Source organism: Chinchilla lanigera, unplaced genomic scaffold (genome assembly GCF_000276665.1).
Source record: "Chinchilla lanigera isolate Chin_1 unplaced genomic scaffold, ChiLan1.0 scaffold00120, whole genome shotgun sequence".
NCBI lineage: Eukaryota > Metazoa > Chordata > Mammalia > Rodentia > Chinchillidae > Chinchilla > Chinchilla lanigera.
Window position 1 is genome coordinate 1,473,969 of NW_004955521.1, and position 14,599 is coordinate 1,488,567.

At 34.7% G+C, this 14,599-nt stretch overlaps 1 protein-coding gene across 1 annotated transcript in view; it reads right to left on the reverse strand.

Annotated features, from left to right (window-relative positions):
• The window catches only part of Cep120 (centrosomal protein 120kDa), a gene marked incomplete at its 5' end in the record, with an annotated part of 52,250 nt that overhangs the window by 21,455 nt on the left and 16,196 nt on the right, over window positions 1-14,599 (reverse strand). The window contains 9 exon segments of the mRNA XM_013507086.1: window positions 2,748-2,909; window positions 3,882-3,974; window positions 4,984-5,073; window positions 5,609-5,761; window positions 5,896-5,992; window positions 8,147-8,329; window positions 9,077-9,226; window positions 12,579-12,756; window positions 13,768-13,984. Coding sequence (XP_013362540.1) covers window positions 2,748-2,909; window positions 3,882-3,974; window positions 4,984-5,073; window positions 5,609-5,761; window positions 5,896-5,992; window positions 8,147-8,329; window positions 9,077-9,226; window positions 12,579-12,756; window positions 13,768-13,984 — 1,323 coding nt within the window.

Genomic DNA, 14,599 nt, shown 5'->3' on the forward strand with positions numbered 1-14,599 from the left:
TCAGAGCAAAGCCAAAAGTGCAGCAGAGACCCAGGAAGCTGGATGTGCCAGGAACATAAACTATTTGCTAAGGAAAGCAGTAGGCAGTGAGGCCAGAGTCAGCCTGGGAGATAGGCCATGGGGGTTGCCACTGGCAATGGTGTAGGGGTGGGGCCAGCCAAGTCCTTTGGAGCTCTTATCTCACCACAACCTGCCCTGGTTACTGGACATAGAGCCACAGGATTTAATGTTCAGTTTGCTTGGTTTTGGTCTTGTTTTGGCCTGATTCTTTTCTATCATTCCTTTCTCCCCTTTAGAATGGGAACACTTACCCTGTATGTTGGAAGCATTTTATTTTAGTTTTGATTTTTACAGGGGTTCACACCTAAGAGTTTGCCTTCAGTTAGAGACTTTGGACTTGGACTGTTAAGGACGTTGGCATCTCAGTGATGGACTAAAACGCATTTTGCATACCAACAAGGGTATGAGCCTCTTAGGGGCCAAGGGCAGAATATTACATTTTAGATCTGTAATTCCCCCAACCCCCAATGTCACATGTGTTTGGAAGGTGACTAGACTATGAGGGTGCTATAGTCTTATCGGTGTTCTTTAGAGGTAGCACCTGATTGAAGGTAGGCCCCTGGGGGTGCAACTTGGATGTGTGTGTTCTTGTCCCTGGCTCTGTCTGTTTCCTGACTGCCATGATGTGAGCAGCTTTTCTCTGCCATGCCCTTTTATCATGCAGGTTCTATCCTGGAGATTGCCAACCATGAACTGAATCAACTGAATCCACTAACTGGGAGCCAAAATAAATTAATCTCTCCTCAAGTTGTGAGTGCTGGTATTTTATCCCAGTGACAGGAAATCTGACAATTATGAATGTATACAGTCATGGACTTAGCAATCTGGGCATCTTGGAAACTTCTTGCTTTCCAGTTTGCCTTAGAACACTGGTACAAGATGAAAGATGTGTCTTGGGTAATTTTTTTAAAAATACCAGTTCTTCTTACAAAAATGTTAGCTAATTATACCACTATGGGATAGGGTACAAACATGCATTTCCCAGGAGTATCTCTGGTAATTCTACTGCATGTTAAAAGCCTTTGTTTTAGATGGCTAGAGAAGAATTACCTGTAAATCTCATGACAACTGTCCACTTTTTTGTATTTTAAGTAAGAATCCCACAGTAACAATCAAATTTATCTTCAAAATTATGCAAAGAATGTGACTGTTACGGACCCTGAGCCACTATGAAAACTGTCCTTCATGATAGAACACACTGAGGACTTTAAAGACATTCATCATAAATATCTAATTTACACCTAAATTTTTCAAGAAAGGTAAGTTTAATGTTTAATAGCTTAATTTTTTCCCCCTGCAAACAGTTAATGAATCTTTATTGTTGTTGACATCTGTGTTGGGCTTATAGCTATAAACTATAATGGTTTTTATGGAGCAAATAATCTAACACTGATTAAATTATCATGCTAATGAAAATAAAAGCTGATATAGCATAAAGAAAAATAAGAAAGTAATACTTCATAAGAATAGATAACAAAAACTTAACCAAGACTTGTGAGCAGTCAAGAAAGAAAGATTTCTTGGGATAAATGATGCTTTAGCTGAAAACTAAACCCAACAGAGATCCCCAGAAAGAAATAGCACACATGAAGATTGTTTAGGGGAAGTGAGCATGGCATGCTACAGGTCTTGACAGAAGACCAGTGTGGCTTGAGAATACATAGCAGGTATGAAAGTATGGGAGAAAAGGTTGTAGAAACAGTTCAAGTTATGCAGAAGCTTGTGGGTAGTAAGGACACACTGAAAGGTTTGAAAAAGGAGGTTGTCGTACTTCCCAAATTTCAAAAGGATTCTGCATACAATGTGAGATTAGATGGGCCCATCACTGAAATTATAAACACTTACAGAAAGATCAAGTGTGGATGAGAAAACCATTGAGGGTTTAAAATGCCTTTAAGACATTCAAATAGAGATGTCAAAAAAGTAACCCTGTATATAGGACTAGAGGCAAAACAAAGGTCTTAACTATAAATGTAAAAGTCCCAGACACTGTCTCTGAAGCTATGGACATGGATAAGATTATTTAATAAAAAGTAAATTCTGAACTTACAGGAAGGGCAATATTTAATGGCTAGATAAAGTAAGATAAGCCTGCAAGAGAAAGTGAAGGGTAGGTAGAAAGATGGCAGAAAACAAGGATAGTGATGGCATAAAAGTTGAGAAAATAATAAATAAAACCAAAAATAATAATGCTGACACTGTTAGTAAGTTTCAATAAGAGGAGAAATGAAAAACGATCACTGAACCTAGTGACTCAGCCATTGGTGGCATCTTTAATAACTGGCTAATTGGAGTAATAGAGAGAGAAAGCAGAGCAGGATGGCTTAAGCGGTGACTGTGAGGTGAGGAAATGGACATGAGGATGAACAATTCTCTTAAGCAGTGCAGTTCTTAGCCGATTTGGTCCAGGGCTACATAAATATCTACATGTGCAAAGGCAGATTTACCAGAAAACACTTTACATTATAAGTCACCTGAAATAATTCATGCAAATAGTGATAAGGGGAAGAAAATCATTCTACCATTGTGCCCTAGCTTTAACTCAGAAAAACAAGATCCAACTTAAAAGTAAATTTAAATCTCAATGCAATAAATATGATAAATAATCCAAGTCACAGTGAATTTTATCACTTTTTAGTGATCCTTCATAGAATGCAAATAGGCTGTAAAAGTAAGAAGATGACAACCTGCTGCTGAAGTCGGTGTTTATCTTCTTCCAGCTGCCTGGTCTTTAACCTTTCCAGCTCTATTTGGTGAACACAGTCTTCTTTGACCCTACGGATGGAGTCCTGCAGCTCCTTCAGGTTCCGTTCACGTTCCGACTGCAACTCCTTCTTCTCTCTTTGAAGCTTAAACAAAAAGCATCTTTAAGGGTCTGGCCTATGACTAGCTGCATTATACTGCTGAGTAGTCTCTTATACTTGTTTTCTGTTAAATATTCAGAGTATTTATAAATTTATTTTCATATTCTTTTTAGTTATAATTAATGTTTAAGTAACTGATTTTAGTTTTTAATTATCACTTAATAAGAGTATAAAAATCCATGAACAATTTTATAAATTCAGTTGACAACACCCTAATCATTTCAATTTCTCATTTAAATAAAGTCTTTTTAATTATAAAAGCAAATGTGCCTGAGTTTATTTCTTCTATTAGAGACTTCTGATTCTCTGCCTAATCACTTTGCAGATATATTTAGTTTTAAACACCTAAATCATTTAGAAGTCCCCAAAACAATAATGATAAGGTTGGTGTGATCTACCAAGAAAATTTTCAGAGACACTGTGATTAGAGAAAAGACATAAATTTTAAAATTCTAGTTATTTAAAAATAAACATTATGGAAAGTTTTTAGGGTAGCATTTAGTTAAGACTCAAAAAAATTATGCCTACTCATTAAGTAGGTATAATACTAACATAAGGCATCACACTTTCTTGTGATCTCATGTTTAATGGTCAAGAAAAAGAAGAATTCTCTTCTCTCTGAAAAAAAGTTAGGATTGTATGCCCTTGCACCTAAGCTATACTTTCTCTAGGCAGTGTAACCAACTATTCCCTCCACATAATGAGAAAGTTAACTAAAAACTTCCACTAGTATGGAAGTCAGCCAAAGTTGGCTAAATGACAATTAACTTTTTCAAATAGTTTCTCACCTATCCCTGACATATGAAACATATCTTATTTAGCCAATAGCAGTTCTGTCTATAATGTCTGAGAAACAATTCCATGGAATATGCTGTATTAAGTAAGGAACAAAAATAAGTACATGGTATGAGCTTTACAGATTCTATAAAATAATAATATGATAGATGAGTGATGTACCTCTGATTCTGCACTGGCAAGCTGCTGTTCTCGCTTCTCTAAGTCAATTAGGGTTTTCTGGAGTTTTCCTTCCAGAATACTATATTCAGCCACCTAAAATATAGTAAAAAAGATATTATATCTTCTCCTCATACTAAAAACACACAAATTCAAAATATATATCATTTCACTGGAACAGGTCTAAGAATAGGAAAGGGTCAAATTTACATGTATCAATTTAAAGCAGAATTCTACTGTTCATTTACAAAGAAGACTATCGTGCTTCTACTTGGACATTTCTTAGTGTATTTAGTTTCTCAAGAAAACCCATTCTTCTATTGGGCAATCAGAATGATAGCAAAATCTTGTGCTGTTAAAACCTAGATCTTTAAAATCTTCCAGTATCTTTGTGAAACCTCAGTCCCTTATACTCTCTCATTTTAGAACTAACTCAATTGCTAGATGAGCTAGGCAGTTGCAGATCAGTTCTTGTTATGACTTCTGTCTAGATGTCCCCCTCAAGTGAGAGGTGGGGCTTTGTAGAGGTGGCTGGATCTAGAGTGTGTGACGCTGTGGTCAAGGGTATGGGATTATAAAATTAGTCCACTGATTGGTCGACATAGTTCGGGGTGTGGATAATGGGAAGGCCCACGCTGGGGTGTGCGTGCTGCTTGCCCTATGGGTATGGAGCCTGGATAGAACATGCTTTCTGGAGTAAGATTAGATTAGATAGTCTCATCTTGTCAGTTTTAAAGATGTAATTTATTTCATGATTTGATTCTTAAAAATATCTCAAAAACTTTTGAGATTTTTAACTAACGTACAGGTTATAATCTTCATATATACTTAAAATGTGCTATGTTCTTTTTCATAAAGAGGTAGGCTTTCTCTGATATTCATTTTTAAAAATTAATATATTGTATGGATTGGTAATATATTTGCATATTTCAAAAAAACAATTTTCACCTTACAGCCTTTCTTCCACCTTAACACCACCTTTTATTTCCTCCTCAGCCACACATATCCACTATAATTAGTTTACACCTTCTAGAAATTTTAATAGAGAAACAAGATCTTATCATTAATATGCTCCCTTTTCCCCCTGAATTTTGTAAGTTACTACCTTTTTCTTTACTAGTGATTCTCTTTCTCGGTCCCTTTTTTTCCATTCTTCTGCCAGAGCTTGCATATGAGCCAATTCTTTTTGCTTTAGCTACAAAAGCAAGAAAAATAAAGTCAACTCCAAAATACTCCATATTTTTCAAATAAACACAACAGTTATTTTCAGTTAAGGAACTAATACTGACCACTAACTCTTTTTCAGGCATTCTATTTTAGTCTTTTAAAAAAAATGGAGCTTGCTTGAGCAAAGTAATACTCATCTGAGTGTAATTCCGGAGAGTATAAAAGCTAAGGGTGAATTCCATTTTCTAACTCTCTTGTTTGGACACTGATGGTGCACAGTTCCAGGCGGGTATACTGAATGATGACCCGAAAAAAAAGAATAATCTTCATTCTTAATTTTCCCCAATAATAATGGACAAAATTTAGAGAAATCCTTTGGAGTGGCATCAGCCAAACTGTCACATTTCAAGTATTCTTTTTATTCTCAAGTTTTCTTTGAGAGTAGGACGTGGCTGTCACTCAAAGAAACTAGACAGGAACACAGAAAGATAATCCAGCTATACAGAAGGAAACATACACTAAGAAAACATAAAATAGTTTTAAAGTAAAACTTAATAAGTAACCTGATTTTCAAAAATGTCTTCCTGCATTTCCTTCCACATTTCTAGCTCAAGCGCTGCTTTGTACTCTAAGGTTTCCCGAGGTTCTGCTTGGATCTCTGAAGGACAAGGTGCTGGAGGAAGAGAAGATGGCTTCTGTTGTACTGTAGATAAACCCTGAGGTATGAAGGAAAGCATACGTTTAAGACCCAGTCACATACACACACACACACACACACACACACACACACACACAAACACACACATGATCATTTTTAAAGAACAATTGGGTAACATTTGACTACATTTACCTGAGATGAATCAGAGACAAAAATCTCACGCATTTTTACCAGTCCATAATCTTCTAGGGTCACTGTGTAAGAAAGATCTATTATCCTATTATTTGACCTATAAATGAAATAAGAAGTATTTTCAAATTCATGGAAACACTTTTACAGTATCTTCCTTTTACTTCCCCTGTGCTGTGTGTTGAGCGTGCAACATTTCTTGCAGCTGATGCTTTTGCTGCTGAAATTACAGCAGCTCTGCAGGGCTGAGACTTACTGTATGCACAATTTTACTTAATCACAAATACCCTGATAAATGCATAACCTACATTTACTACAAAATACCTAAGCAGCTACATAGTTTTTGAAAAATTAAAAAGTATAAAAAATGAAATTTAAAAATTTTCATTTCTACATGTACTACTGCTAATACTGAGTTTACTCCTTTACTCACTATTTTAAACATACAAGCATGCCCACTGACAGTTTTGTCTTCTTCCTATTTATCAGGAGCATTTTTCTCATAAACAGCTTAAATATGTGTATGCCTGTGTGTGTATGCATGTGTGTGTTCGTGTATTTTCTCTAGTGCAGAAGATCTAACCCAAGGCCTCATACATGCTAGCCAAGCACTCTACCATTCAGCTTTACCTCTAACCCCCAAATACGGTTTTTCACTGCCTATGAAATTATATTAATAAGTTTGGGCATTAAAATACACCTAACAGTTCTCTTTTAGTCAAACAAAACTTTAATAAATGCATCTCATACAACTAGAGCTCTTAATTCAACAACTTTTACTTCTATTCTCCTACTCACACGAACTTTGGAAGAGATGAATAAAGTAAAATAAAGCACTACTGTATCCAAGAAAAACTCCTGAGCGTATCTGAGGTTCCTATGCAGGTGAATCCCCTAAAATTTCTCTTGAATCCCCTAAAATTTCTCTATCTATGAAGCAGAGCAACACAGGTAATATTTATAACAGGCAGCACTTAAAAAGCTTCAATTATTAATGATTTGATTAAATTCTATTTCATTTGAATATTTTATTCAAATTTTATTTGATTAAATCTACTTTAATTATATATTTATGATGACAGAAAATAACAGTAATTTTAAGAAATTTTTCTGTAAGAGGAGACAAAACAAAAAGGACTCCATTAATTAAATGTTTGATTATCTAAAACAAATGTTCTCATATCTCCCAAATGAATAAATTTTTAAAAAATCTTTCAGTCTCTGGAAGTGGCTACAGATGGGAAAGAGTAAGAAAAGAAATTCCAATAAAATATTTAGATCTAACATTTTTGCTGAACCTTATTTCCTTTTATATTCTTGCTATGTTTCAAAAACAGATAAATGAAAAATAATATTACATGGAATTTGAATTTTTATTAATTTTTAAATGATAATATGTGGGCTAAAATATATAAAAATTTCTAATCTTTCATTGTGGAAAAAAAAATTTTTATTTGTGGAGTTGGGGACTGAACCAGGGCTGTGTGTATGTATAACCAAGCCTCACATCCACAAACCACTTTTTTTTTTTTTTTGGCGGTACTGGAGATCAAACCCAGGGTCTCATACACATTAGACAAGCACTTTACCATGGAGCTACTCCCTTAACCCTCAGTAATTTATTTTTTTTTTGGTGGTACTGGAGATCAAACCCAGGGTCTCATACACATTAGACAAGCACTTTACCATGGAGCTACTCCCTTAACCCTCAGTAATTTACAGTATTTTAAAACCTGCCTCCTGATGAGGACAGCTCCAGGGCACAGTGTTTACCAGTGGGCTCAAGGCCTTGGGATTGATCCCTGGCACCACAAAAGAAATATAGTAGAAATTAAAAGCTGCTTCTGCTGACATCTATAACACTTTGGGACTTTAGACTCAAGATAGAAATTAAAATATTTTTCAAGGAGAAAGTCATAGCTGTCTAAATGCAAAATAATATAAAATTACATTATAAATCTAATTTTAGAGATAAACATAAAACAGATCCTGAAATTAAAAGGTGCCGGGCTACAAAGAGAAAATACTTAGCAATCTGAGTAAGCATCACTACATTACAGTAGCAAAGACTCTACTTCTGTGCAGTAAAATGGGTACCAGAAAGTTAACAAGGAAACTGGAGTATAGACCCAACAGGTGCACAAAAGATCAGCAGAAAGAGGATACAGTGGGATCAGGTTGTGAGGTGGGGGCTCTTTAGCTGGAATCATTACATTCAAGGCAAAGTCAAAACAAATTCTGTGAAATGCATTACCCTTGTGCTGCAATAACAGGCACACTTTCACTGTAAGTCTGACGCCAACACTGTTCCCCATTAGAGCCTAAAAAACGAGTTTTTTCTGAAGACAAGATGTTAGAAAGCTGGATTCTTGCGATCCCCAGGAGCAAATCTTTACTCATTTTGTCCTTATGCCATAATTCAACCAGCAAAGGAATTCTAAGAAAAAGAGAAACATGTGTTCATATACATAATTCTCCACTAAAGTCTTTATCACTTAAACTTTTTGAGTTCCCCTAACGTAGTCAAAGACGTTTTTGTTCTCTGGAAAGTCATCTGCATAAAGGCTCTTACTTTAAATTCCACAAGTGACTAATATGAAGTACTGTTACATTTTCTACATCACCTTCTAGGTAATACAGAAAATTTTAAATAGCACTAGTCCCATGAATGGTTAGATAATTCGTAGCAACATTCTCCCTTTAATATATTTAGATTATAATGCCATAAGAAAGTAAAAGATTTCAAAGATCTAATTTTTTTATTTAAAAATCTATTTCAAATAGCTAAATTAATGTCTCCAGTTTATAAAAGAAAAAAGAGAAATCAACTAACTACAGCAAACAATGAACGAATCATTGAAGCTAAACATTCTTAGTTATCTCCTTATATTAGGAAAAGGCAAGACCTCTTTGCAAAGCTCACTCATTACTCACAGATTATTTTAACAAAGTTCAAATCTCTAAATTCAAGAAAATCAGTAATGAAAATCAGAAAAGAGCCTTTAATAATAAACCACATATACCTGTAGTAAAAGCATGGATATAACAGACATTATCAATAAACTTGTCTCTTGATCCTAAAATGTATGAACTGCTGTGGATTTAAACTATATAAATTCCTTCTTTTAATAAGATACCAATTTTAAGAGTTAAGAAATGAAAATACACACAGTGTATACATAACCTTAAGAAGGTATCTTGCAGCTGATGAGGCAGAGTTGCAAAATCAAAAGCACAGTAAGATTGGGGGAGAAAAACTTCCATGTTTTTCCGAACTTCTACAGGAGGATTCGTCATAATAGGAGCTGCACTTCCAAAAAACGGGTAAGAATACCTAGAATTTAAGAAATACAAAGTCTTACAATATGTTCTACAGATGAGACTTAGTCTGGTTTTATCCTGTATCTTATTATACATATGTAAAACTCAAATTTAAACAATACTAGTAAAAACTGCTGCTCCTAGAAAAAAAGTCCTGCACATTTACCCAATTCCTACACATCTACCGAAGTCAAGTCTTCTCAGATAGAATTCAGGTTCTATAATTTCCATCCTTACCACTGGCCTATAGAATACATTACCATAACAATAGATTGACAGTTCTGTGGGCTAAACTTATTTAAAAACCACAAAAATCTCACCAAATCCATAACACAGTTTACAAATCACGGCTTCATACCCACACAGAGCACCATAATTTAAAATTTACCAAACTGAAAATAAACAGCTAGCATTTTTTTAAAGTGCCTTAAATGGATAAAAGACAGACCCAGAAACTAATGAATTCTATGCACAGTATTAAATGGTTGCAACTATTTATTTCCTGGATAGATTGTTATTTCCCTTTGCCAAGTGAACAACTATTCTCCCTTATATAGTAACTAATTTGTGAATCTGTCTTACTAAATTGAGCTGCTTATGTGGCCCGTGTACCTCCAATGCCAAGCACTCCTGAAATAACGTAGGCCTTTACTGATTACACAAATGGTCCTGATGGCAAGAAGTAAACACAACAATTTATATTAGTGTTTTCTAAGTAGGTTTATTTAAGCCTTCCTCCCAGAGCAACAATTTTACATTCTGTTCTTGTGCTCCTTTCTAGACATACTGAGGCCAGATTCTCTAATAACAGCAGAAGAGGGAAAAAAGAATGAAGGGGGAAAAGACAAACCAGAGCAAGTAATAATTCTGTTTCTAAAATAGAGAAAACAAATCCTTTGAGAAAAATTCTGTTTCAGAGAGGAAATATTTTCTCAGTCTTTAATTTCCAAACAAAAACGTTTTAGTAGTAAGTCAGAATTTAACTGTAAACTGTAGAATTTAAGATGAGATGAAGACTTTGATTCTAAATATCTAAATATTTAGAATTCATATGCTCTCACTGGCAGGTCCCTCTGATTCTATCCATTATTCACACCAAAGAATAGAGGATCTGGAAACAAGAAAGAAGCAAACTGTTGAAAATTCAGACGCCAACATGAATTGACTCATCATGTCAAAAGCAGGTATGCCTCAAATAATAGCAGGAAACCCTGTGCAGTTAATAGACCTGTAGGCTCACCATTTCAAAATGACAAAGATCTTCTCACTTTACGCATCATAATTCCAGACTTGAAGTCATGTTCAAAAGCTACGCTAATAAAAATAGCCAGGTACAGGCACAAACACAGGTATGGGGATCAATGAAACAGAATAGACAAAGCAGAAACAACCCCAGAAACAAACCAGATACATCCAGCTATTTGATCTTTAACAAAGGGGTCAAAAACATACAAGGTAGGAAAGACAACCTCTTTAACAAATGGTGTTGGGAAAACTGGCTATCCACATGCAAAAGATGTGAATTTAGATCTGTACCTCTTGCTGTGTACTAAAATAAAATAAAAAGAATCAAATAAAAAAGAATCAAATGCCTAAGTACTAAAACAGAAACAATCTGTTAGAAGAGCAAACTGGTAAAACTCTGGAAGACATAGGCATAGGCAAGAACTTTCTGAGAGAACCCAAACTGTACAAGAAGTAACATCAAGAATCAATATACAGGCTAGTATACCAAATTAAAAAGCTCTGGGCAGCAACAGAAACTATCAAGAGTGAAGAGACAGCCTACAGAATGGGGGAAAAAATTGCCCGGATATTCCTCAGGCAAAAGACTAATATCCAGAATATATAAAGAATTCAAAAAATTAGATTCCCTTCCAAATAAAAGACTCAATCAAAAAATAGGTAACTGAAATGAAACAAAATTTCTCACAAGAGGTACAAATGACCAATAAATACACGAAAAAATATTCAACATCTCTGGCCCCAAGAGAAATGCAAATTAAAACAATACTTAGGTACCATCTTACTCCAGAAAGAATGGCTATCATCAAGAAATCAAATAATAATAAATGTTGGCTTGGCTTCACGGATAAAGGAACTCTTCTACATTACTGGTGGGGATGTAAACTAGTACAATCACTATAGAAATTAATATAAAGATTACTCTAAAAATTAAAACTAGAAATTTCACTCAACCCAGCCAGTCCTCTATCTTCCCAAGTTACAGACATCGTATTACAGTGATACATGTATACATCCATGCTTACAGCAGCACAACTCATACTATATAAGTCTTGGAAGCAACCTATATGTCCATCAACAAATGAATGGATAAAGAATATGTGGTATTTATGTGTACTGGGTACTACTCTGTCACAAAGAAAGATAAATTTGTGTCATTTGTAAAAAAACTGATACACTTTGAGACCATAATTCTAAGGGAAATAAATCAGTATACAAATTTAAATACTGTATGGTTTCTCTTATATGACAAATCCAAAGTACAAATAAATTAAAGAGAAAAATAAAAGATAATAAAAAGGGAGACAGATCTTTTGTAAAAGGGCAGGGACCAAGAGATAGACAGAAGGCATATAGAGGCAAAGGGCAGGGAATGAATAAGAGAATTCAGATATGTTATGTATATGTATCCACTCCACATGGTAACCATTGTATACTGCATACATGTCTTCCCCACGAAAAAAGCAATAAGAGAAAGGGTACTACTCTCTTTCTAGGAGATGTTTTATTGGGTCAGAAACACACTAATAAAAATACCACCCTAGTTAAAAAAAATATTTTCTCACTTTAATCATAAGAAGACAAACAACTTGACTTCAAATGCAAATGACTACTTCAAAGAAACTTAAGGAAAAGATAAATATTCCAAATGCATTATTTTGTTATATTATAATATAATGTTAGTCCACTAAAGTCTTATGAAAATGTAACATCACTGAAAGCAAACCACTGTATGAAGACATTTAACTGGGGTATATGTGTGTATGTGTGTATACATAAATTTTTGGCACACTGGGATCAAATTTGCAGTTCTCCTGCCTCAGTTTCCAGTGTGTCATATCTGGCTCATACATATGTATTTATAATAAACACTGGATACATTCTATTCCAGCTCATTAACCACAGCTTTTACATTCACAGCTTTAAAATGCAGGTAACAATTATTACACCAGAAAAGAAAAGGCATTAACCAATGCCACTCCTGTTTCAATTCAAAGTCATCAGGGTACAGCCTTACCCCTTCAACCTACTGACTTAACACAAGTTATGTTTTTGGTGGCATTTCCCACTCTGCACTTCCCTAAAGGAAATGCATTTCTCCTCAAACAAAAAAATCATACCTTAATATACAGTTGACCGGAAAACCAAGTTCTAAGCCATGGATGCTCCTTAAGTCTATTGAAAAGCAAAAATGATGTGATGTTGCGGGAACAGCAATCTTCTGTGCTGAAGCCGTTTCTGAAGCATTGGATGTGGTAACTGGCTGGGCCAGTGAAGCAGGTATAGAAGAACTAGTGCCTAAAATGAACACACCACTTTTAAAAGGTTGTTCAGATAATTTAAAATTTTCATTTATCTGTATGCAAAGAATTTAACTTTTCTTTTATGAACATATGAGCTGAGGCTAATTATCTTAAAAATGGCATGCACAGAATTACCTAACCTTTGACTCTCATTCTAGAATTGTGTGAAGAGCAAGCTTACCCTCAACAGATATTGCAAAAACATGAAAACAAACTAAAACTGAAGCAGCAATGTCGGACGGACATTTCCAAGGGATAACTGTATACAACTGAACATCTGAAGGGGTCATACTTGAGATTTATTACAGATATAATTACATCACTATTTTGTACAAAGCAGTCATTGTTTTTTTAGGTATGGATTAAATAGACCAATAGGAAGCTAAAACTTGAAAAAACAGAGCAATAAGAAGCTAAAACTTGAAAAAACAGAGACATTTAACCTAACAATATGACGAACCAGGGATGTTTAGTAATTGGCCCAAGTATACATCTCCTCAGTGACAGAACTAAACCTTGTTTCCAAAATTCTAACTCCAATCTACCACTATTTACTTATTTACTAATACTAACTCTAATTTCTAACTACGAACCCTTATGCAAAAGATGGAAAAATATTATAAAGCCAGATCCATGCATTCTCAGACTGTGGTTAGGATTTAAAATAATTACTACCAGCTTATAATAAGAGGAAGCTAATATGCCAATAGCTCTAACATGCCAATGGATTCTTTATTCAAGAGTTTAATAGTATAAAAATCTATTTGAAAGATCTATATTCTTTCTTTAATTCAGTAAGCTTAAATAGATTACAATTAAAGTTAAACAGATTAAAGTTAAATAGATTACAATTACTTTACATTGAAATGTTTTATGTTACCACCCCATTACTGGTTCTTAAAAACTCTAACTTTCATTTAAAACCCATGACAGTTCTGATGGCCACTGTTTAATTGGACGGCTCCAAGATCAAATACCAGAGAGCTGTGTGACAAGAACACCTTACCCTTTACATGTGACTTTGCATCCTTGTCGTACTGCAAGCTTTCGACTTCACTTTCTGTGGCACCATCTTTGGCTGGAGATGTCTGGTTGTGAGGTGCTGCAGGGGACATGCTTGGTGATCTGGGACCAGTAAGTGTCTTCTCTTTTACGGGGGTTAAAACACTCTTCTTTGAAAGCTCTGGCTCATGCCCATTCTGGGTCTTTAATTCAATTAAAGACTAAAAACAATGTTTAAATAAAGTATAATTTGCACAATACTTTTCTTCAAAATAAGCAAAAAAGTTGGCTTTAAAAAAAATAAGCTTCCTCTGCCAGTTTGGATATACCTAGTCTATTTTTCTTCATAATCTGCAAAGTTCCTTATAGCATGTAGGACTAGAAAAAGATAAACAGAAAGGAAGTATAACACCCAGAGCTGAGTACCAAAATGTATCCTACCGGGTAAGAAGGAACATGTGCAAAAGTCAAGAATATATGACCTTGGGAACAGTGATTCTTACCAAGGCAGTACAATGAATACTGTACTCCTAAAGGGAAAAAACAGATTTTCCTTCTGTCCATTTCCCTCTGACTATATATACATATATAAACATTCTAACTTCTCATTTCAGCTTTTGTATCTTTAATTCACAGTCTACATATAGATTAATTCTTTGAGAGAACAAAATGTTAAAGCTGATTCTGCAAAATACATAATCAAAAAATATAGACATTCAAATAAACACCCATCTCTATTGAAAAAAAACTGCCTAAAAAGAGTACGCTAACTATAAAGTGCTGATGAACCAAGAGTCTTCTTCTAGCTGAAGTCACGCCAGCCAAAACAAGACCAC